Consider the following 23,280-nt stretch of genomic DNA (forward strand, 5'->3'; position numbering starts at 1 on the left):
ATTACACAGCCACATACTATTTTTTTCAACGGGATCGCTGTCTCATTCAGTGAATGGGTACTTACTCAATATTTCCTTTTATCCATCTCATTCAATATGTGGCCTCAGGCATCCCTGACTACCCCACCTCCCCATTTCTTGCCCTCCACCCCTTCAGCCCTTTCCTTCTCTGCTCCTATCTACCATACTACCCAGGAACCAGCTCCTGACTCCTCTCCCTGCCCTTCCCCCCCGCTTCCCCCCCCCACCATTTCCCCTTACCTACTCCTGTCTCCCTCTGATCCTCCCAAAAGGCAAATCCCTGACACCAGGCCGACCCTCCTGCCAAATTTCAAGTCCTTGCTCAAAAGCAATCAAACAGATGTAATCATTCTTTTCAGAAGGCAAAACAATGTATTTTTCGCTAGCCTCATTCCTGAAAACAGCTCAACCATTTTAGCTGAAATTGAAAGAAAGAAAAAGAAAAAGAAAAAGAAAAGAAAGAATAAATAAATAAATAAATAAATGAATAAATAAATAAATGTTCCGCCAGTGGCATGGAAAATTTCAGCCAAAATTGTTGAAGACTGGCAAAGCTATAAGCATCTGAAAACAGGGTCTTAAAATGGAAAGTGGTATGCAGCCTTAGTTATCTGTGGTGCTATCTGCTCCATCTACAATGATTTGTTCAAGATTGCTTCTGTTTAGGATAGAAAAGCCACCAGTAAAAATATCATCAACGTTCCTGCGTTCATTTTTATAGTTTCGCCAAATGCAAGTCAAATGTTTAACTCTGCATAAGAATTTTTTCTTGTTCAGTTTATATTCAAATAGCTATTTTACTGAATATAAAAAGTGTTTTCTTATCAGAAGTTGTTCTTGTCAACAGAACATGATTAGAACTTTTATGCTGGGTCTTATTTTCTTTTCTTTGGACTGTTTTTAAGAGCAGCTTATTGTGTGCCACTGACAATTTAGAAAATAACGTGGGCTAAATTTTCAAAATGTGGATTCCATTTCTTTCACAAAAAGAAAAGGAGTACTTGTGACACCTTAGAGACTAATCAATTTATCTGAGCATAAGCTTTCGTGAGCTACAGCTCACTTCATCAGATGCATACTGTGGAAAATACAGAAGATGTTCTTATACATACAAACCATGAAAAAATGGGTGTTTACCACTACAAAAGGTTTTCTCTCCCCCCACCTCACTCTCCTGCTGGTAATAGCTTATTTAAAGTGATCACTCTCCTTACAATGTGTATGATAATCAAGGTGGGCCATTTCCAGCATAAATTCAGGGTTTAACAAGAACGTTGGAGGAATGGGGGGGGGGAGGACAAGGGGAAATAGGTTACCTTGCATAATGACTTAGCCACTCCCAGTCTCTATTCAAGCCTAAGTTAATTGTATCCAATTTGCAAACAAGTGCCACAAGTACTCCTTTTCTTTTTGCGAACACAGACTAACACGGCTGTTACTCTGAAATCTGTCATTTCTTTCACATGATACAGCTGTGTGTGCAAACACCTACAAGTATCTTTCTAGAGCACTAACATGAGCACACAGGAGTGCCTGAATCTGACATTTTAACAGTTGAGCACACAGGTAACAGAACCTATTAATGCAAGACTCAGACAAAGAGATTCTGTTCACGAAAATTTTATCGTGTGCAAGCACTGGCGTTAAAACACATATTAATAGTAGTATCGCTCGCATTAAAGTATTGCCTGAAGGCTCCAGGCAGGGATTAGGGCCCCACTGTACTAGGTGCTATGCCACACACATAATCAAGACGGACCCTGCCCAGATCTTACAAAGGTATTTTTCCATGCCAAGTTCCACACACACAAATGGAAACTGCGGTAGGGCCCCTTTCAGTTTTGGTCCTCTGTTGAGAAACAATGCCATTTACAGTATAAAATACACACTCCGGGTAAAATTTTCAAAAAAGTGCCAAAGTGATTTAAAAGCCTGCATCCTATTGACTGTCTAGGCTTTTTTAGGGCTTGTCTACACAACCAATACATGACAAGGTAGGGTGTAAATCTACTTCTCACTAGCCTGCTGAATGCTAACTGTCCATGTAGACTCTGCTGCTGTATACTAAAAGTTACAGATCTTTTGATCTGCTCTGAAATAGAAGTAGATAGACATTCAGACTTGGGCTGGAGCCCAGGCTCTGGGACCCTCCTCTTGGCAGGGTTCCAGAGCGGGGGAACCAGCCCAAGTATCTACACCACAATTTTACAGCCCAACAGCCCAGGCCCACAAGCTCAAGCCAGCTGAGACAGGCCAGCTGTGCAGATATACCCTAAGTCACTTCTGAAAATGGGAGTTAGGCTATTAAATCACTTAGATGCTTTTGAAAACTTTAACCACTTTATTTTTTTAATCCTCGCACTTTTTATTACTGGTATTTACACGAAAACAGTTCTTAAGAATTCATCTGCACCTGCTTATTATTCTCACCCTCTCCTTGAGAAGACTATCACACCTTTGCAACAACTAACAGTTCTGCCAGAGGTTTGTGCTTTCAGGTTAGGAAAAAGCAGCAGGAACAGAAGAACTCTTAGGTCTCTGTCCTATAAACGGCTATGCACCTCTTGCACGATGCTGAGCGTATAAGGGTTGGGGCAGTGGGGTGCTAGAATTTCCCATCATTGCTGTCACAGCTGTTTCTCCACTGGCCATAGCAACCGTGTGTGTAGTTATTCATGCAGAGCTTCTGATGGCCATCAGTCTCTTAAATACGATATCATTCAGCCCAGGTCAGAGTATGTCCACACACCACAGTGTTTAAAATGCTGGTAGCTGCCTGGGGCCTTGCCTACATGAGGACTCCCACTGTTGCTTCCACCAGATGAGCTGGATGTTGTAGCAACAGTAGGAATTTTTTAGGAAAAATATCCTAATGTAGCCAATGCCATTAACATTGGTCGGAACTGGGGGTGTTCAGCATCCTCTTCAGAGATAAATGTCCTATTTGGAAACAATCATCCCTAGCAATAAAAAGCGAAGTTAGAAACCACTCGGACACTACAGTCATCTGATGACCAGATCTGTTCTGGAAGTGGAAATGGGCTGTGTTTGACTGTCAGATCTTAAAGGGGATCTTCCCATTAAAATATTGGCAATATATCAGTAATATGGGGCATCAGTCTTTAAAAGAAAGGGGTCATACTAAATAAAATAATTTTTAAAGAATTAAATTAGCATACACAACAATGTATAAGTATATGGGGGTAGAAAGTTTACACATTTTAGTACGTTTCGGGTTGAATTGATAAGCAGCTATTTTTAGCAATGAAGAAAAAAGTGTTAAGTGAGTTGTATGAATCCATTACAGCCAGACTGCTGAAAAAACAGCAATTAACTCATGGGAAAGGTAGTGGGATTTTACAACACACTCATTCATTTTCAGCAGGACGCTTGTGAATTCCCACAAACTATCCCCCAGGAGTCCCTACTATAGCATTTACACTTCTAAAAGAATATTTATTAACACTACTGGTGCTCTCATAGGGCAGCACAGATAATGTTCAGCAAAACACAGAAAATTGTCAGCAAAATTAACTCCAGGGTGAGTGGTAACAAAATATGGGGTGAGTAGAAATCTACAGAATCCATAACCCTGATATTTTTGATATATATAACGTCTTTTGCAGCTTCCCTTTGCAAAGGGGTGTGTTTAATGATGTGATGGGACTTGTCCATAAATAAATGATAAATTTAACAGTAATAAGTCACCAGGACCAGATGCTATTCACCCCAGAGGTCTGAAGGAACTCAAACATGAAATTGCAGAACTACTGTGGTACTGCAGAACTACTGTGGTATGATCTGGAAAATGGGATAAACGGCAAGGTGGCAAAGTTTGCAGACAATACTAAATTACTCAAGATCCTGAACTCCACAGCAGACTATGAAGAGTTACAAAGGGACCTCACTAAACCAGGTGCCTGGGCAACAAATGGCAGATGAAGTTCAATACTGGTAAGTGCAAAGTAATGCACACTGGAAAAAGTTATCCCAACTATACATAAAAAATTATGGGTTCTAAATTAGCTGTTATCATTCAGTAAAGAGATCTTGGCCTCATCGTGGATAGTTCTCTGAAACATCTGCTCAATGTGCAGTGGCAGTCAAAAAAAGCTAAACAGAAAGTAAGGAACCATTAGAAAAAGGAATAGATAATAAGACAGAAAATATCATGATGAAATATAATTTCATGATACGTCCACACCTTGAATACTGCCTACAGTTCTGGTCTCTCCAACTCAAAAAAGATATATTAGAATTGAAAAATACAGAGAAGGGCAACAAAAATGATTGGGGTATGGAACAGCTTCCATATGAGGAGAGACAAAAAGACTGGGATTGTTCAGCTTAGAAAAGAAATGACTAAGGGGGGATATATTAGAGAGCTATAAAATCATGAACAGTGTGGAGAAAGTGAATAGGAAAGTGTTATATACCCCTTCACACAACATAAGAACCAGGGGTCACCCAATGAAATTAACAGGCAGCAGGTTTAAAACACAACAGGAAGTACTTCTTCACACAGTGCACAGTCAACCTGTGGAACTCATTGCCAGGGGATGTTGTAAAGGCCAAAAGTATTACTGGGTTCAAAAAAGAATTAGATAAGTTCATGGAGGACAGGTCCATCAATGGCTATTAGCCAAGATGGTCAGGAACGCAACCCCACGTTCTGGAAGCCCTAAGCCCCTGACTGAAGGAAACTGGGACTAGACAACAGGGGATGCTCTTACTAATTGTCCTGTCCTGTTCATTCCCTCTAAATAAAGAATCTGGAACTAGCCACTGTTGGAAGACAGAATGCTGGGCTAGATGGACCATTGGTCTGACCCAGTATGGCCATTCCTATATTCTTATTTATGATCTTGTAACTTAAAATATCCATTTACTATAGCAAAACGAGTTTACAGAGATTAAGAAAATGTGCAATCAGAATTTCTACACAACAAGTGGTTATATCTACCCAGGAGCTTTGTTGTTCAATGAAGTCAAATAGCTTTTCTGATAGCAGAGAGAACTGAACTTCACCAAACAGCAAAGGGTCATTTTATTTTACTAGTAATATTTCTTAGGTAAAGCTTACAAAAAGCACTTTTAGGAGAGAGGCCTGCTTTCAACTGCTTTGGCATAGGCTGCAGAAACACAAACTCCTGGTTCATATACCAGAAAAAGAGAGAGATAAAGACAGTCCTGCATTGTGTTATCTCAATGGAAGAACACTGAAGTAGTTGTAAAAAACCTTTGGAAATAGCCCATTAAGCTCTTTGGTGCTAATGCACTCTGGGAATGACAACATACAAAACAAACCTCTGCAGGTGAGTGAAATATTTGAAATAGCACACATTTAAAAAAAAAAAGAAAAGGAGTACTTGTGGCACCTTAGAGACTAACCAATTTATTTGAGCATGAGCTTTCGTGAGCTACAGCTCACTTCATCGGATGCATATCGTGGAAACTGCAGCAGACTTTATATACACACAGAGAATATGAAACAATACCTCCTCCCACCCCACTGTCCTGCAGGTAATAGCTTATCTAAAGTGATCATCAAGTTGGGCCATTTCCAGCACCTGGATTTGATGATCTCTTTAGATAAGCTATTACCAGCAGGACAGTGGGGTGGGAGGAGGTATTGTTTCATATTCTCTGTGTGTATATAAAGTCTGCTGCAGTTTCCAAATGCTCAAATAAACTGGTTAGTCTCTAAGGTGCCACAAGTACTCCTTTTCTTTTTGCGAATACAGACTAACACGGCTGTTACTCTGACACATTTTAAGAGTGCTAGATTACATCTTTGTCTCTGCAACATTAATGAGCACCCACCGTTCACTCATCCATTGTGCCTTCTTTGAACTCTTTATGTTGTCTTCAGCACAAACGGAGGTTCATCTATTAAGGTGTCAAAGTGTACAGCTCAAAAGAAAAATGTGCCTCAACTCTCACCAGCAGTAACCACCTCTAGACAGGATAGGTTCATCCCCTATGTCTATTCAAACCATGATCTCTCCAATTAACACACAGACAACACAACATGGCCTAGTACAGAGGAAGGATTGCCTAGGAGTTATAGCAGTAAGCAATGAGTCAGGGGACCTGGATTTCATTCTTAATTCTGCCACTGATATATACCATGTGACCGGGGCACATCACAAACGTTCTGTGTCTCAGTTTCCCTATTTGTAAAATGGGGATAATGTTTACCACTTTTGTTAAGTGCTTGGAGATAACAGAATGAAAGTTACTATTCAAACACAAAAGTATTATCATCATCAGTTTACGGTTATGGTTGTGGTTTGTGTCATACCTGAAGACCTGAACTGAGACAACTATATCATCTCACATAAACAACCATTAGACACTATCAGTGTGGGCTGGATTCGAACTGGACACCTAAAAGGCAAAAGTTTCTAAAGCTCACTGCTAATCCCATAAGCTATCCTGCAATTTAAAACATATTTACCAATAAAGATATGAGTGAAGAAAACAATGTCTTCTAATTTGCTATATTTTTCTAGTCATTTAACAATTATGAGAATATATTGTGTATCTTTATAACAAATATAAACTGAAACTCAGTAATTAGAAGCAGAGAAGTGACTTGAGATAATCATACATTATAAACAATATTAACCACATTATCCTGTCTGTGGAATCTGAGACAATACATAATAAAAATTGTTAAATGTTAAAGAAGTAGAACACTTCTTACAGTATTTTAGTCCAAAAGAAACTAGCTCGCTACAGTATATTTTTATTTTTTTATTTTGTGTGTGTGTGTGCCTGGTTGCAATTAAATACAGGAAGGATATTAAAACTTCCAAGAGATTTTTTTTTCAAGCCACAACAGAAGAATAAGTGCAGTTGCATAATTGGAACCAAATCCAAAACCCACTTCCTTCTTATTTACTAGCATCAGCTAAAGGACACTATTTAGATGCTGATGCTAAAAGGTCTGGAGTTGACAACTATAAATCATCTATGGGGAAATTTTTTTCAAAAGAATCTTATGCCAAGGGTTAAAAGTTTATAGCTGAGAGACCACAGAAAGTTAGTGCCCACTGCAAAAACTACATCCTAGCAGTCATCCTGTCTTTCTTTCTTCAATAAAGTCCTTGAATTTTGCTTTGTTGTAGGGAAAGAAATCTTCACCAGTTAATAATCAGCTACTACTCTGCTACAGTGTAATTTGGAGGAGAGACAGAATCGAGGAGGAGAGACAGGTCTCTTTTACAGGATGCTAGGTCACAATGACATTCTATTTTACAAGCAGACATTTGTCATCTATACATAGAAGAGCTAAAATTAGAAAATATGCTTCCTGATCATCATGCTATATATCAGGCTTTGGGTCTTTTTCATTGGCAGCTGAATTTCAGTTCAATGTTGCCTTGTTACCGGCACTGACAGATCTGTGCAGAAAGTTTAATATTAAGGTGATCTGGGAAAAAGAAGGCCTCTTGCATGGCTTTAAGATAAGCATAAGAATGGCATCTGAGGATAATGATGGAAGCTTAAATGTTAGAATGTACGGATTTGGGGGATAAAACAAACCAAATATTATTTTTCAGCACTTTCAAATTATTTCAGGTATTTAAATAGCTCTGATTCTTCATGTTCTTAGATAAAGATCCCACACATTTTATCCTGAGTACAGTGAATGAAAAAGAAGTCCTCTTACAGGCGTAGTGTAGCCCTGCCTCTGACTTCATACCCTTAATTGCTGTTTGTGTTGAATGGAAAGGTGGGTATTTTAAATAAGGCAAGGCTGAAGGAAGGAAGAAAAAGTATAAGCAGGCTGCAATGTTAGCTTGGTGCCAGAAAGTGTAGCAGTTGGATGCAAAAAGCTCTCCATAAAGGTCATAACAACTTTAGTAAGAGTGTCCTTCAAGAATGCATTTGGTTTGCCATCCAGGAGAAGCAATCGCTCGCTTCACACTAGAAGAATTACTAAACTTTAGCCTGAGTCAGGTTGGAACGAAATTTATCATTGTCAGTCTGTTTTGGGATTGCTAATTTAAGGCCAAATTCTGAAGCACTTACTCAGACAATATACACATCTGAACCCAACTGAGAGCTCTGCTGAGTAAGGACCTAAGGATTTGACCTTTATTCAGGATACAGCTACAAGGAAACAAATGCTATCTTTGAAATTAACAACCTAAATTTTCTATACTGCAACTAAACAGCGCCTTAGCCTGAGCCTGGTTAGCCTGAGTCAGCTAGCATGGTCCAGCTGCAGGGTTTTAATTGCAGTGTAGACATACCCAGATTATACACTGACTCTGACATTCAGGGTGATCCTGTGCAAGTTACTTAGAGCTGAATGTTCAAAAGGAGTTAGGCTTCTAACTTCCATTCATTTCAATGGAAGTTTGCACCCTAAATAGAAGGTAGTAGTCTAACTCCTTTTGAGCATTCAGCCCTTAGCTTCTCTGGAAGAAATAAACCCCAGTGCTAAGAGCACACTATACTAGGGTGATTTCATCAGCTGTGTTTTTTATCCACACATCACAGGGACATTAAAAACACTAATTAATCAAGCCTCAAAGTGCTTTGAGAGCCTCAGTAAAAGATGGTATTTAGGTGGCAGACAGAAGTGCTGTAGTAATAATAGTCATCAATCAAAATAAATCAACCAGTACTATAGAAATATAAACTAGGAAATTTGTCTCTAGTATTGCTTTCAATGTCATTTGGCCCAATGCACAAAAACCAGTAAGAAAAGTAAATCTACATCAATAAGCTAAGTAAAACATTCTTTAAACCCGTACCTGAGATGACAATAGATTGCAGTCAATGTGAAGTCCCTTCCCAGTTTTATATCTTTGAAGCAGGCCGGCCATGATTGCTCCATACGTGTACAACCCTGTAGCAAGGTCTGTCATGGCTACTCCTGGCCTAATTGGACCACCATCCTAGCAGGAGCGAAAAAATGGGAACGGGGAAGAATTAATATTTTGTTATGGTAAATTCCATATAAGACATGGGTTAAAAAAAATTTTCATATTACGCATTACAGAAACATGCTAAGAAGCTAAAATACCTTCTGAGTGAATTAAGTTGAAAAGTCTGCCACTGAAAAATACATATTCTCACGAGTATCTACAGATAACCTGTTCCTAGCAATTCTGTAACTTTACAGTGCTCTCCCCTACAAACAGTGGTAAATTGTGAAAGAATTGTGCTATTCTACCCTTTATCAACACTATCGCTTTCATTCAATAGTTTCAAAATGTCTTTAAAAAATAATAAATTGTTAGAGGCAAAATTATTCCAAAGGAAAACACAATTTAATATACCTGGAAAACAAGGTACTGTAGGACTTGTCATACAGGTTGTCAGTGGCACAAGTAACTGAGGAGGACGGCAAATCGCCCCCCTATTAATTTTCTTGCTGTATCTTAAAACATTCATCACCGGTTTCCAGTAGAAAAGATTGTTTTATAAAAGGAAGACTTGAAATGCCAGTGGGGATTCACAAAGGTTTTATGAAATGAGACACAATTTGAGACTCACTTTTTAAGCATATTTAATCTTCAAACATAAAAAACATATATATCCAAAATGAAAAGCTTGTGATTCTGTTACTAAAATGTAAGAACACATAAGAGTCCCATACAGCTAATTAGTTAGGCCTACTAGTGTTTTGTATCTGCCCTTCAATACAAAAACACTTTTACCAATGTGTGCTTTCTCATCAGCTAACATATTACAAAATTACAACCAAACCAATCTGAAAAGTGCCAAAAAATGTCTAGTTAATGTTGAGCTGACTGGCTGGAAGTGCAGGTGGTTTAAAAATATTCAAAATTCTGAATCCAACTGTCCAGTCCTCCATGATTTTCCTGTCACATGCACTGTGATGCAATGAAGTGTAACAACTTCTCTTTGCAAATATGTATTTGGGACAAAAACCTGGATCTTCAATTGTAAATACTAAAAGAGAAGGAACAAAATCAGGATTAGGTTCCATTAGCCTTTTCTAACTGTTTAAGGTTCAGTGTTTGAGATCAGTCAATCTAACTAAGTAACAAAGATTTCATTGCTTCTCTGAATCATTTTTCAATTGTGTCCTAATTAATAACAAAGAACTAGAACCACACAAAACCACACAAATGCCAGATTTCCACTGAGAGTGAGACAGTAACGTCATCGGCCTGCAACCTTCAAATCCCTCTAAAATCTTCAATTGTTTTTGTAAATTTAGTGCTTCTCTATAGAGTTCCTTGCCCAAAATAAGTGCCATGTTTTGACCAAAGTTCTCCTTAGGTTCAATGCAAATTTCAATGCATTCATAGTAATTGGATGAATCTAGGTACTTCTGTGGACCCCATCACTGTATATCTGAATGTGACCCTAAAACTAATGAATTCATCCTCACAGCATCCATGTGAGCTAGGGAAGACCTATCTCCATTTTACAGATGGGAAACTAAGGCACAGACAGATAAAGTTTCCTGTCCAAGGTCATTCAGGCAAATTGTGGCAAACCCAGGAATTGAACCACGGTCTTTTGAGTATCAGTCCAGTGCCTTGACCATAAGGTTACCTAAAAGTGGAGAAATTCCTGAGCGTTCCATCCAATGTCATTAGGAACCTGGGACTCAATCCTCTTTTTTTAATCAGCTAACCATAATGCTGATTATGGCTGAAGAATTTTTTTGATCTTCCACCAGGTGCTTCAGGATTGTGCTAGAAATTATTTCTTTCCCAACAAGGTTTATACTGTCCTGAACACTCATATTTGAGGCATGAAATCGTGTCGCACTGAAGTCAATGAAAACACTCCCACTGACTTCATCCGGGCCAGGATTTCACCCCAGAAGTTTAAGATGACTGCATCCAAGAAGTTCTCTCATTTTGCTGCGTTTTATTTTTGTTGTCTGAGCAAAAGGCAAAGAGATTTTCCAATATCCCAGACTACTCATAAACATCAGTTAGGGAATGAACAAGTCTACTAACAGAAAAGATGAGACAACCATTACTTCAGAAGCTACAGTACTTTTTGCTCTAAGAAAGTTAAAAGCTAAGGCTCAAATTCTGATGCCATTACTTGCATTGAATAGTTCCTTACTCCACAAGTGGTGGCACTGAAGTCAGTGAGACAACTCTTGGAGTAACGTACCCATCATCACGAGGAAGGGCTCATCAGAATTTGGCCCGAAATCAGTATGAAAAAGGTAGGTATGAAGGTTGCATCTCATAAAAAAGAGCAGTGTTTTGTCAAACGGCACACAGACAAGACATCTTTAAGCAATTCTGGCTGACATTCAATAAAACTTGAATTTGTACAGTCATTTTAACTACTTCTCAATTTACATTGCTAAATCTAATTACTTTTTAGGACTACAAAAGAGTTATGATAATTCCGACTCTTTTAAAAGAACTTGGTTTCACTCAAGAAAATAAAAAGCTGTCCTTAAAGTCAAATAGTGTTTTCCTATTCTGTTTTTAGCAGAGTAAGTTGCGTATATAAATCCGATAACTAGCTATCTATGAGTCATTTAAAGGGGATTTTGTTTGTACCCAGTAAGGTAATACTGCACTGTCAAATGCACTAAGAAATCAATTTGGGGATAAAAAATTGCAGGAAATTAAGCTTCTATATATGACGGCAAGAACGGCTACTTTATTCATTATATTTTAAAATTGTCAAATGAAAAGTTAAAAAGACACAAAGTAGAAATTAAAGAAATCTTGAAAATCACCATTAAAAGTGCATGAACGACTAGTCTTCTGTTACTTTAGGCACAACCCCAAGCAGGGGCCTGTGGGAAAGTTACTGCTTACTTGTGTGTGTGGGTCCAACGGCCAGAAGCTGGGTAGAACTGAATCGGTGCAAAGGGATATTTTTTATTTCCCTGTTCTATCATGTCGTCAAGATACTATCTACCCTAAGCTGTTTCATAGTGAACATCAAACAAAACCTTTATCCTATATTTAGTGAAAGCCTTCAGTAGGTTAAGCAAAATGTATCCATCTTAAATCATAACCAAGAAGCTCGGTAGGGGCAGAGACAAAAAGGTCATAATTCTAAATTTCACCAGCTTGCAAATAAATGAGGCAACAACATTCTGAGATTGAAAACAATCTCCACTGGTTTAAAAAGACATCAATCTCAGCCTTGATGGAGAAAATTACAAATGCGAGATGATAACGACGGACGATTTCAGCAGATACTGTATCACATGAACTTCTCTCTTGGATCTTTGTACCAACATCTGCCTCACCAAGTACACCATCTTCCAGTTTTTGCTTAATAAGACTGTATCTTTTCCTCCTCAAGTAGATTTCCTTTGTCTGTGTACATGGTTAATGCACTATTCTTTATCTATGATTCACAAAGAGAAAAACTTTGTTGAACTTAAGGTTGCTCTCATCAATAAATCAAACCATAAAAGAATTTGTATTTCCTAAATTAAGGATTAAAAAGGATAAAAGGGTTGCAAAATCAAGCACACTCAAGTTAGAAAATGCCAGGATGCCTTAGTTCGACCCGCTTGTGCATATGCATTATGATACAGCCTTTAATTACATGATCCTTCAAAAAAAAAAAAAAAAGAGCACCCCCTAGTTCATTCAGTGCACAGGAGGGACCTGCTCAGGGGAGCAGAGGTTGGGTAGTGAAGGAGTCCTTTCTTTATAGGACCCATCCCTCATTTGTTGCAGAAATTGGGAAGTTTGTAGTGAACAAGGCAGGGGAGCTAGCTAACAGGAGCAATTAAGTGATCCTTGGGGTGAGTTTGTTGTTTGTTAGCTTGTTGTTGTATGCTTGCTTGCTTGAAGTCTATAGTGCAGTCTGTTTTGGGGGCTGTGTACTGAGCAAAGCAGTCTGCTAAACTAGGCTGAGAGTTTACTAACAAGGCTCTAGCTTGCTACTCTTCAATCCCTAATCCCTTTAGGATACCATGAGAAGGGGGTGGGGCTAACTCACAGAGAACAGGAGTTTAAAAAGCCAGCTCAGAGGCAATCAGAGGAGCTAGTGAACAGGGGAGTTTTGCAAGGGAATTTAGAGAAGGCATGCAAGTGGCAGATACACCTAACAAACACACTCTCAACTTAAACTAATATCCCACTCTATCACCAAATAGAAAAAAGCCTGCAACAGTTAAAATAATGGAGACAGATGTCCCGCAACAGAGTGGGGGGCTATCCAGCTTATTGCACTAAAAGCAGCATATACAATTACCTGCCTTATGGGCAGGTTGCATACATGTGCATATGTTGTAAGCAATTCATGGCCCTCAGACACACAGATCAGGCTCTTGAGATGATAGTGGCTGAAATGGAAGACCTAAGGGAGACACAGAAGCACACAGAGGTGCTTTCAGGGACACAATAGGGCAGGCCCATCCCCAGTCTGACAGCCTCTGTGCTGCTGAGAAAGAAGAAAGTCTGAGGGAATGAAAGCATCAAGCTGGAGCAGACAGAAACAAACCCACTATTCAGATGAAGTCATGGTATCCTCTCATGCTGGGGATGCCCCTCTGAGGGAGGGAACCCCTGTTATTGGGAAGAAACAAGTAATAGTAATCAGAGATTCAATTATTAGAAATATAGATGGGTTTGCAATGACTGGGAAAACCGCCCGGTGAATTGCCTGCCCGGTGGGAAGATTTTCAGACTTCTCGAGACATCTAAATAGACTAATGTGCAGTGCTGGGGAAGAGCTGGTGGTCGTGATACATGTAGGTACGGTGACACAGAGAAAGGTAGGAGAGAGGTCCTGGAGGCCAAATTTAGGCTGCTCGGTAACAGATTGAAGTCAAGGACCTCCCTGGTAGCATTCTCTGAAATGCTTCCTGTTCCACGCTCAGGGTCAGCTGGACAGGCAGAACTGTGGAGTCTCAATGTATGGATAAGACTATGGTGTTGGGAGGAGGAGTTTATTTATTTATTAGGAACTGGAGAATTAATAATTTATTTATTAGGAACTTGGGAACCTTTGGGAAGGGAGAAGCCTATACAGGAAGAATGGGCTCCTCTTAAACCAAAACAGAACCAGATTGCTGGCATGTAAAATGTAAAAAGTCATAGGGGAGTTATTAAACTAAGGGCTGGGAGAAAGCTGACGCATGAGGAGGAGCACATGGTTCAGATAAAGACATCTCTTGGGGGGAATTCATTAAAGGGGAAACTCCATTTTAGGGGTGGCCAAACTTACTGATCCTCCAAGCCACATACAATAATCTTCAGAAGTTCGAGAATCAGGCGCGGTAGCCGGGGCTCAGGGCTTCAGCAGGAGCGGGGCTGTGGGATGTGCCTGCTGCGGCTCAGGGCTTCAGCAGGAGTGAGGCTGTAGCCCTGAGCCCCAGCAGGCACACCCCACAGGGCTGAAGGCCCAAGACCCTCCCCTCCCCGCAGGACAGAAGTCCCTAACCCCACCACCATGCCGCAGGGCAGAAGCCCTGAGCTCCCCCCACCCCAGTCTGGTAGCTGGAGAATGTAGTGGGAATATGAGGGGGCTCCATGTGCCACACTTTAACTGTAAAAGAGCCGCATGCAGCTCATGAGCCAGGGTTTAGCCACCCCTGCTCTGTATCAGAGGAGAGAGGACAGGACAGAAGTTGATAAAGCACCAGATAGGAACTGAACAGAAACAATCAAACGAAAAAGAGTCCCATTCAATTACATCACATGAAGGCAGACAAATAAATATAGAAATGACAAATTTTATAAGTGCTAGTATAAAAATGCTGTAAGTCTAAATATGCAGTGCTATTGTAGACATTTTGGTCCCAGGATATTAGAGAGATAGGTGAGGAAATATCTTTTATAAAGGTTAGTCCAATAAAAGATATTACCTCACCCACCTTGTCTCTCTAGAAGTCTAAATACTAAAATGGGTAAACTTGAGTGTGTGATATTAAATGATGATATTGATATAATATGCATCACAGAAACTTGGTGGAATGATGATAATCAATGGGACATGGTAATACTAGGGTATAAAAAATATACAGGTCACGCTCGTGGGGGAGTGGCATTATATGTGAAAGAAAGCATTGAGTCAAATATATACAAATCTTAAATGAATCCTCTATAGATAGAAATTCTACGAACAATAAGACTATAGCAATAGAAATATACTACTGACCACCTGACCAGGACAGTGATTGTGAAATGCTCAGGGAAATTAGAGAGGTTACAAAAGCAGAAAGCCCAGTAATAATGGGGATTTCAACTATCCCCATAATGACTGGATACATTTCACCTCAGGATGAGATCCAGAGATAAAATTTCCAAACACTATAAACAACTGCTTATTGGAGCAGCTAGTCCTGGAACCCACAAGGGGAGAGGCAATTCTTGATTTAGTTCTAAGTGGAGCACAGCATCTGGTCCAAGATGTGAATACAGCTGAACCACTTGGCAATAGCAACCATAATGAAATTAACTTTAACATCCTTGCAGGGGAGAAAATACCAAGAAAACCCACCACAGTAGCATTTAACTTCAAAAAGGGGAACAACAAACAACAACGACAACAAAAGGAGGAAGCTAGTTAAATGGAAATTAAAAGAAAGAGTCACAAGAGTGAAATGCCTGAAATCTGCATGGAAACTATTTATAAACACCATAATAGAGATTCAAACTAAATGTAATCAATCAATCAATCAATCAATAAGAGGACCAAAAAATGCCACCACAGCTAAACAGCAGAATAAAAGAAGCAATTAGAGGCAAAAAGGCATTCTTTAAAAATTGGAAGTCAAATGCCAGTGAGGAAAATAGAAAGGAACATGAACTCTGGCAAGTCATATGGAGAAGTATAATTAGGTAGGCCAAAAAAGAATTTCAAGAGCAACTAGCAAAAGGCACAAAAACTAACAGCAAAAAAAAAAAAAATGTTACGTATATCAAAAACCGGAAGCCTGCCAAACAATCAGTGGGGCCACTGGACAATCAAGGTGCTAAAGGAGCACTCGGAAGAAAAGGCCATTGCAGAGAAACTAAATGAATTTTTTGCATTGATCTTCACTACAGAGGACATGAGAGAGATTCCCACACCTGAGTCACTCTTTTTAGGTGACAAATCTGAGGAACTGTCCCAGATTGAAGTGTCAGTAGAGGAGATTTGGAACAAATTGCTAAATTAAACAATAATAAGTCACCAGGACCATATGGTATTCACCCAAGAGTTCTGAAGGAACTCAAATATGAAACTGCAGAACTAACTGTGCAACCTATCGCTTAAATCAGCCTCTGTACCAGATGACTGGAGAATAGCTATTATGACACCAATTTTTAAGAAAGGCTCCATAAGTGAGTGTGGTAATTACATGCCAGTGAGCCGAACTTCAGTACCAGGCAAACTGGTCAAAATCATAGTAAAGAACAGAATTGTCACATAGATTAATACAATATCTTGGGGAAGAGTCAAAATGGCTTTTGTAAAGGGAAAATTGTCTCATCAATCTGTACGAATTCTTTGAGGATGTCAATAATCATGTGAAAGCGGCAAAGAGTCCTGTGGCACCTTATAGGCTAACAGACGTATTGGAGCATAAGCTTTCGTGGGTGAATACCCACTTCGTCGGATGCATGTCGTGGAAATTTCCAGAGGTAGGTATAAATATGCAAGCAAGAATCTGGCTAGGGATAACGAGGTTATATCAATCAGGGAGAATGAGGCCCACTTCTAGCAGTTGAGGTGTGAACACCAAGGGCTTCTGCAGTTGGCTAGCCATTCACAGTCTTTGTTTAATCCTGAGCTGGTAGTGTCAAATTTGAAAATGAGCTGAACTCAGCAGTTTCTCTTTGAAGTCGGTCCTGAAATTTTTTTGCTGCAGGATGGCTACCTTTAAATCTGCTATTGTGTGTCCAGCGAGGTTGAAGTGTTCTCCTACAGGTTCCTAATTAGGAATGGTAATATACAAAAACCTGTACTGGGACTTGTACTGTTCAACATATTCCTAAATGATCTGGTAAAAGGGGTAAACAGTCAGATGGCAAAGTTTGCAGACAACACTAAATTACTCAAGATAGTAAAGTCCAAAGCTGACTGGGAAGAGTTACAGAAGGATCTCTCTAAACTGGGTGCCTGTGTAACCAAATAGCAGATAAAATTCAATGTTGATAAGTTTAAAGTGATGCACACTGGAAAAAAATAATCAATACATACAAAATGATGGGTTCCAAATTAGCAGTTGTTATTCAAGAAGAGATCTTGGAACCATTGTGGACAGTTCTCTGAAACATCTGCTAATTATGAAGCAGAAGTGAAAAATCCTAAACAAAAATGTTATGAACCATTTGCAGAGGGATAGATAATAAGACAGAAAATATCATAATGCCAGTACACAAAATTCCTGGTACACCTCTCCCTGAATACTGCATGAATTTCTGGCCACCCAATCTCAAAAAAGATATTAGAATTGGAAAAGGTACAGAAAGGGCAACAAAAATAATTAGGAGTATGGAACAGCTTCCATATGAGGAGACATTAAAAAGACTGGTCATCTTAGAAAAGAAAGGACTACAGTGGGGACATAATAGAGGTCTATAAAACCATGACAGGTGTGGAGAAAAAAAAATGTTATTTACCCCTTCACATAACACAAGAACCGAGGGGGTCTCCCAATTAAATTAATAGGCAAGAGGTTTAAAACAAACAAAAGGAAGTACCTCTTCACTCAACAGACAGTCACCCCATGGCACTTGTTGCCAGGGGATGTTGTGAAGGCCAAGAGAACAACTAGTTTCAAAAAAGAATTAGATAAGTTCATGAAGGATAGCTATTAGCCAAGATGGTTAGGAATGCAACCCCCATGCTCTGGATATCCATAAACCTCTGACTGCCAGAAGCTGGGACTAGACAACAAAGGGGATGGATCACTTGACAACTGCCCTGTTCTGTTCATTTCCCCTGGTACTGGCCACTGTTGGAAGACAGGATACTGGGCTAGATGGACTGTTGGTCTGACCCAGTATGGCCATTCTTATGTTCTTATGACAGCAGAAAGAAAAAGAATAGTTTCAAGGCAAAGAAGCTGAATGCTGTCCTGAAGAACTGGATTCTATCCGTGCCTCTGCCACTTGAGTTCCTGTGTGATTCTGGGCAAGTCTCTTACACCAAACTTTTCGCAGGCAGTCACTTCTGCGTGTAATTAAAGGCTGTATTACAATGCATACACTCAAGAGGGTCAAATTAAGGTTGCATGGGCAACGTTTATTCTGGAATATCCTAACTTGAGAGTACTTGACTTTTCCAGCTTTTTAATGCTTTCTAATTCTTAACTTTGTACTTCCTGATTTTTATGAGACCAACTATGACTAATCTGCAAGTTTTTTGTTCATAAATTTCTTTAGATTTTTATGTGCTATTTATATAACATTTACACTGTTGTTGTCTTCAGTGTATATTTTATTGCCATTGTTATCTTTGTGAAGCTCAATATTTCACCACACAAGTGCCATGTCAACCAATATACTGAAAATAATTAAAACGGTCTTCAAAACAAAAACTTCTTTGGAATTTCAGTTTTAGTGCAACTTTTAAATTACCTTTCTTCTAACTATATAACAGAAAACTGAGCAAGGACTCATTTTTTCCCACCTTTTTTTAAAAAATGAATGTCAGTCTCCAATTTGTAACAAGCAGATAATATACATGAAAAGGAGCTGTAATTTTGTACCTTATTTTCATGCAACTCTTTTTGAGGAGAGTAACAAACACCTGCTCTTTGAAAAGAACCAGTATAACTTACCACATCGCAAACTCAAAGGAGCACAGCAGGCGCTCAGCTTCCATCTGCTTCCATTACAGTTCCTCCTGTGACCCTTCTTTCTAATAATGGGTCATCTGAGGTAAATCAGCTAGCCAAGGCAGCCATTGCCATAACAACCAGGACAATCGTGACTCTCTGCAAATATGCTAATGAACTGGACAGAGTGAACAATGAATGACCGATTATCTCTGATATCACAATGTTACTGTTCAGGCGGCAGCAGGGAGCATCAAACATGCACTGTGTGGGACAAAGAATCAGGTGCTCCAGTGTTCCCAAGTTTTCTACCAAAAAAAAAATCCAACAACATGCTAACAGAAAATTCATACTGGAAATCATTCCACACGCATTAATGAGTGGCCAAAATCTGGTTCAAATCCCCCCTGACGTTTACAAAAAAGGGTTATAAACAAAAGTTGAGACTCTGAGGTATAGACCCAGTAAAACAGAAAAATTTGACACCAACTTAATTATTGCCTCACTACTGCAAGACCATAATAAGATTGCAAATAGATATCTTTTTTAAAATAGGCCATCACCCCATGGTGTCAACATTGCTCCTGAAACCAACCACTGAATTCAAATTGTGGGTTTCCTTCCTTCTTAGCACAGAATCAAAGGCAGCATCTCCACAGTGAAGCATGTAACATACTGTACTCTCCATTACAAGGCTGATCTTGTCCCTCCTCTTCCATAACTTCAACTAAACAGTTCCTTGTCCCTTGAAACTTTTGTCTGCCAGCCAAGAAGTTTATGACAAGGTTTGGGGAGGCTCAAACAAGCAATTTATGAGATATAAAGCATTATTAAAAGGTACATTTTCAAACTTAACTCTATCCTTAAATGGTTTTGATTTGGGGATATAAATTAAAGACGGAAAAGTCCAACTAGTACATCCTATGCCAGTATAAGATAATTCCCTACAATTTAATTTTCTAGTTCTAAAATGTTTCCAACACTGTCTTTTGGTGAATACACCACAGTTTAAGAGATCTAGACCGTTAATAATCCATTTTTTTCTGATGTTAACATTAAAGTTTGGTTTACCTAATTTCATCCCCATACTACAAGTTACATATTTTTATCAGCCTGAGTAATTCCCTCCCCTCTTCGGTGTTTACACCAAGCTTTTGTAGATTGTTGTAAGCTTTCACCCTATCCCCTTAAGCAGCTCTTATCCTATACTGTTTGTTTAATTTTGCCTACGCTGTCTGTTTAATTTTAATCTTTCCTCGTAAACTTGTCTATCTGTGACAGGATGCATAGTTATTACTAGTATATGAGAAGTTAATTTCAGCTTCCTTTTCCCTCCTCATAGCTTAGATCAGCTCTCTGAGTAAAATAAACTTCTATCCTACGGCTTTTGCCATTATAAACACATAATGAAAATATCCCCACAGCCCCAACCAACAAAAGTTTTAAGTGTAGACTTGCCCAGAGGGAGAATGCCTAAGGCTTTCCCATCCAGACTCTGAGGCTGGATTGATCCCTATGTTTAGGTGGTTGTTTATTTCTCTTTTTTGCTTATGTTAACTTGTTTTGATATGTATTTATAAAAGGTTCTCGCCTGCTGAAATGGACCTTCCTGTCTGTTACTGCTCAGCCATTCCACCAGTTTCCACTAACTCATTTTTTTGAGGCTGTTTTTTTCTAAATTCCCTTGTGAACATCTTCTTGGCAGTCAGATGCCCACATTGAACACAGTTTTCTAGAATCCTATTCACCCGAGTCCGATCTGCACCTTCCTGCGCCCTGACATACTGCTTCTTTGTGGTCAATCCAAATTTATATTGGCAATATAAGAATAATCAGTTCAAAAGAGAAATCATTCCATTAAATGACATGCTTAATAGAAGGCTTTAATTCCAGTAGTCTTTAAACGGCTTTGAACAGGCAAAGGATGGGAAATAAGTTGCCAAAGTTAATTGGAAACAATCATGGCTAGTTTTCAACTGTTCTGAGCAATATACCATGTGTAGCCTTTTGATGAGCTTGTGTTTTGTTTGTTTTTAATCTGAAGGATGATGGCCCCTCTGGTACTGTAGATCCCAATCACGCCTGACTCTCTTTAATTCAATAAAACAAAATGTTTCTTCAGTAACAAAGAATGCCTAGTGAATAGACACACCACTACAAAGATTCTCTTAATATCCAAATTGTATGTAATGATTCACTAAGGGAACTCTTATCTGAATTGGTTTTGAAATTACACTCAAATTATCGCCTTAATGAGTCAGAGAAAATTCCATCAAAGGAACATTCATCTGGCACTGCTGCATGTGGGTACATCAAGTTTTTTGTTCCCCAAATAAGAGACTTGAATGTTGTGAGTTTCTATTAATTATGTCTTTGAAGACAATAAATATGTCATCAGTGTAAACTAGGTCCTTTTAGCATGTTTTAAATTTATACAAAGAAAAATAGAATCTGGCCAGAGGTATCTACATTAAAGACAGAAAGACTTTGTGGTACAGCTTTAGACAAAACCAGACTCCATTCCATTGTTTGCTATATTTTATAAATACATAGTGAAAATACTACCCCAAGAGAAGTAAATCCAGAACTCCATAGTTAGCATCCTTCATTCCTAATACTGAGGTGGTCTAATGAAAGTGTGGGACCCCAAATTCCACCTGTGGTTCAGAATCTAAGCATGGCAATATGGTCCAAGGATAAAATGTTATCCTTAATGCTGAATATCTTTGTTTCTGTGCAATCAGTGAGAGCCTTACCAATATGTCAATGTAGTTTTGTGTGCATTTGTATATTTGTAATATTATAGTACAATTTAGCATCTTCAACAATTGGAGCTCAAATTTCCTGGAGACTATTTCAAAACACTCAGAATGAAGCACTACGTCATTTCAAAAGGTAGGCCTTTCTTACTGAAAACCCTCAGGATTTCTTCAAAAACAGATATACTCTGAGGATTCAAAGATTTTGAAATGATGTGCCCAATGTATAATCTTCTCTCTTTTTCAATTCCCTTCTCTTTCCATATCTTATTGTGCAGCCAAATATGATATTGTACTGTATCTTTGATGCATTACAAATTTGTATTACCTTTTTTCCTTCTACAATACTTGTATCACTGTTTCTTTAAGACGACGACAACTTTGGAAAAAAAGTGTGCATAAAATTTTACCTTAGACTTCTATCTCCCCAACTGCAGCCCCCTCACTCCCTCAAAATTATAATTTTACAAGAAATGTGAGTATATAGTGCAAAGGAATGTTACACAAGGGACAAAAAGCTTTAATTAAGGCTTAGGTTTTGCTCAAACTTCCCTGCTGTTTAAGCCATAGATTTCATGATCCAATAACAAGAAACAGTTCACTAACTAAAGCTGCTGTTCAGCGCACAGCAAAGTTCCAGATCATCTGTACTGGTAAAATCTTTTTATTCTGGGACATCAAGTCAGCAGCTAGATTGTTGGAGTGAATTAAAATGGACTATATGAGGTACATAAGGAAATCCCTGTGGGCTGAGTGGGAGTATAACTTTTGCTATTAATTACATACCTGCTTCAGAAAACATTCCAGAGTTCTGAATACAGCTTCTGAAATGTACTGTAGTATTAAAATGGCTTGGGTCAGAAACTGGAAGTGTGTGTTAATGCAGCTTTAAAACTCAAACATTTTCAGGTGGTTGTAGAAGTTATGTGGATGTTCCTCAAATTAATTCTAATTTATGTACTCCTTCGGCAGAATAAAATCTCCAGTGGTGTCCCTGAGCACACTCAATAACCTGTTCACCAGAACTTTTGGTAAATTAGGATTCCACTGTATAGTCACACAGTGATTTTCTGTGGATATGATATTGCATAATACAGAGGCCCAGTCTCTCCTCATGTCTCACCCTCATTAGAATTTTTTTATAGCCAGAATACAAATATTTGTAGTTTATCCTGAGGCTGTTCCTCAGGGTAAACCACAAACGTTCACGGCCTGAAATAAATGTTTGGGGAGTGTCCAGACTGGCCGTTCTTTACAGAAGTATTAATTACAGTGAGTTATTTGGCAATCAATTAACTCAACATAAAAAAACCATGGGTAAAAACACCTTAATCACTATCATTCAAGTGTCATTAAAGATACCATCCACCAGGGATTTTCACTCTTATTTCCTAACACGAGATGTTAGAAGAGTGAGAATCCTGTCAGAATGATAAACTTCAGAGAAGCAGAATTACAACCAGTAAGTCATTTTCTCTTCTGGGTTTATCACAGTCTCTGAATTTGCCAGAAAATGTTTTATTCTGATTCAAGTATTGTATATAAGCTACTATTTTGATTTTACTTTAGTCTGTCGCACCTGGCAGTTCCTTCCCTGAAGACTTTACATTCTAATGAAACAATACATAACCAAAAGAGAGAGGGGGAAAGAGAACACAAGAATTTTTTTTTGAATTTTTTTTTTTTGCATTTACCCTACCCTATTACGTATTTTTAACACTGTAATATTTATCTATAGTACACACACAGCCGATAGTACTGTCACAACCTTATGGAACAAAGCAGGCCTCTGCA

The 23,280-nt window shown here is 38.8% G+C and overlaps 1 protein-coding gene across 5 annotated transcripts in view; it reads right to left on the reverse strand.

Moving 5' to 3' along the window:
* SUGCT (succinyl-CoA:glutarate-CoA transferase) overlaps nucleotides 1-23,280 on the reverse strand; it is a 479,841-nt gene that overhangs the window by 389,025 nt on the left and 67,536 nt on the right. For all 5 annotated transcript variants that reach the window (XM_077811004.1, XM_077811002.1, XM_077811003.1 and 2 more), the window contains exon 8: nucleotides 8,793-8,936. In XM_077811004.1, coding sequence (XP_077667130.1) covers nucleotides 8,793-8,936 — 144 coding nt within the window. The remainder of the gene's footprint in view (nucleotides 1-8,792; nucleotides 8,937-23,280) is intronic.

Source organism: Eretmochelys imbricata, chromosome 2, assembly GCF_965152235.1.
Source record: "Eretmochelys imbricata isolate rEreImb1 chromosome 2, rEreImb1.hap1, whole genome shotgun sequence".
NCBI lineage: Eukaryota > Metazoa > Chordata > Testudines > Cheloniidae > Eretmochelys > Eretmochelys imbricata.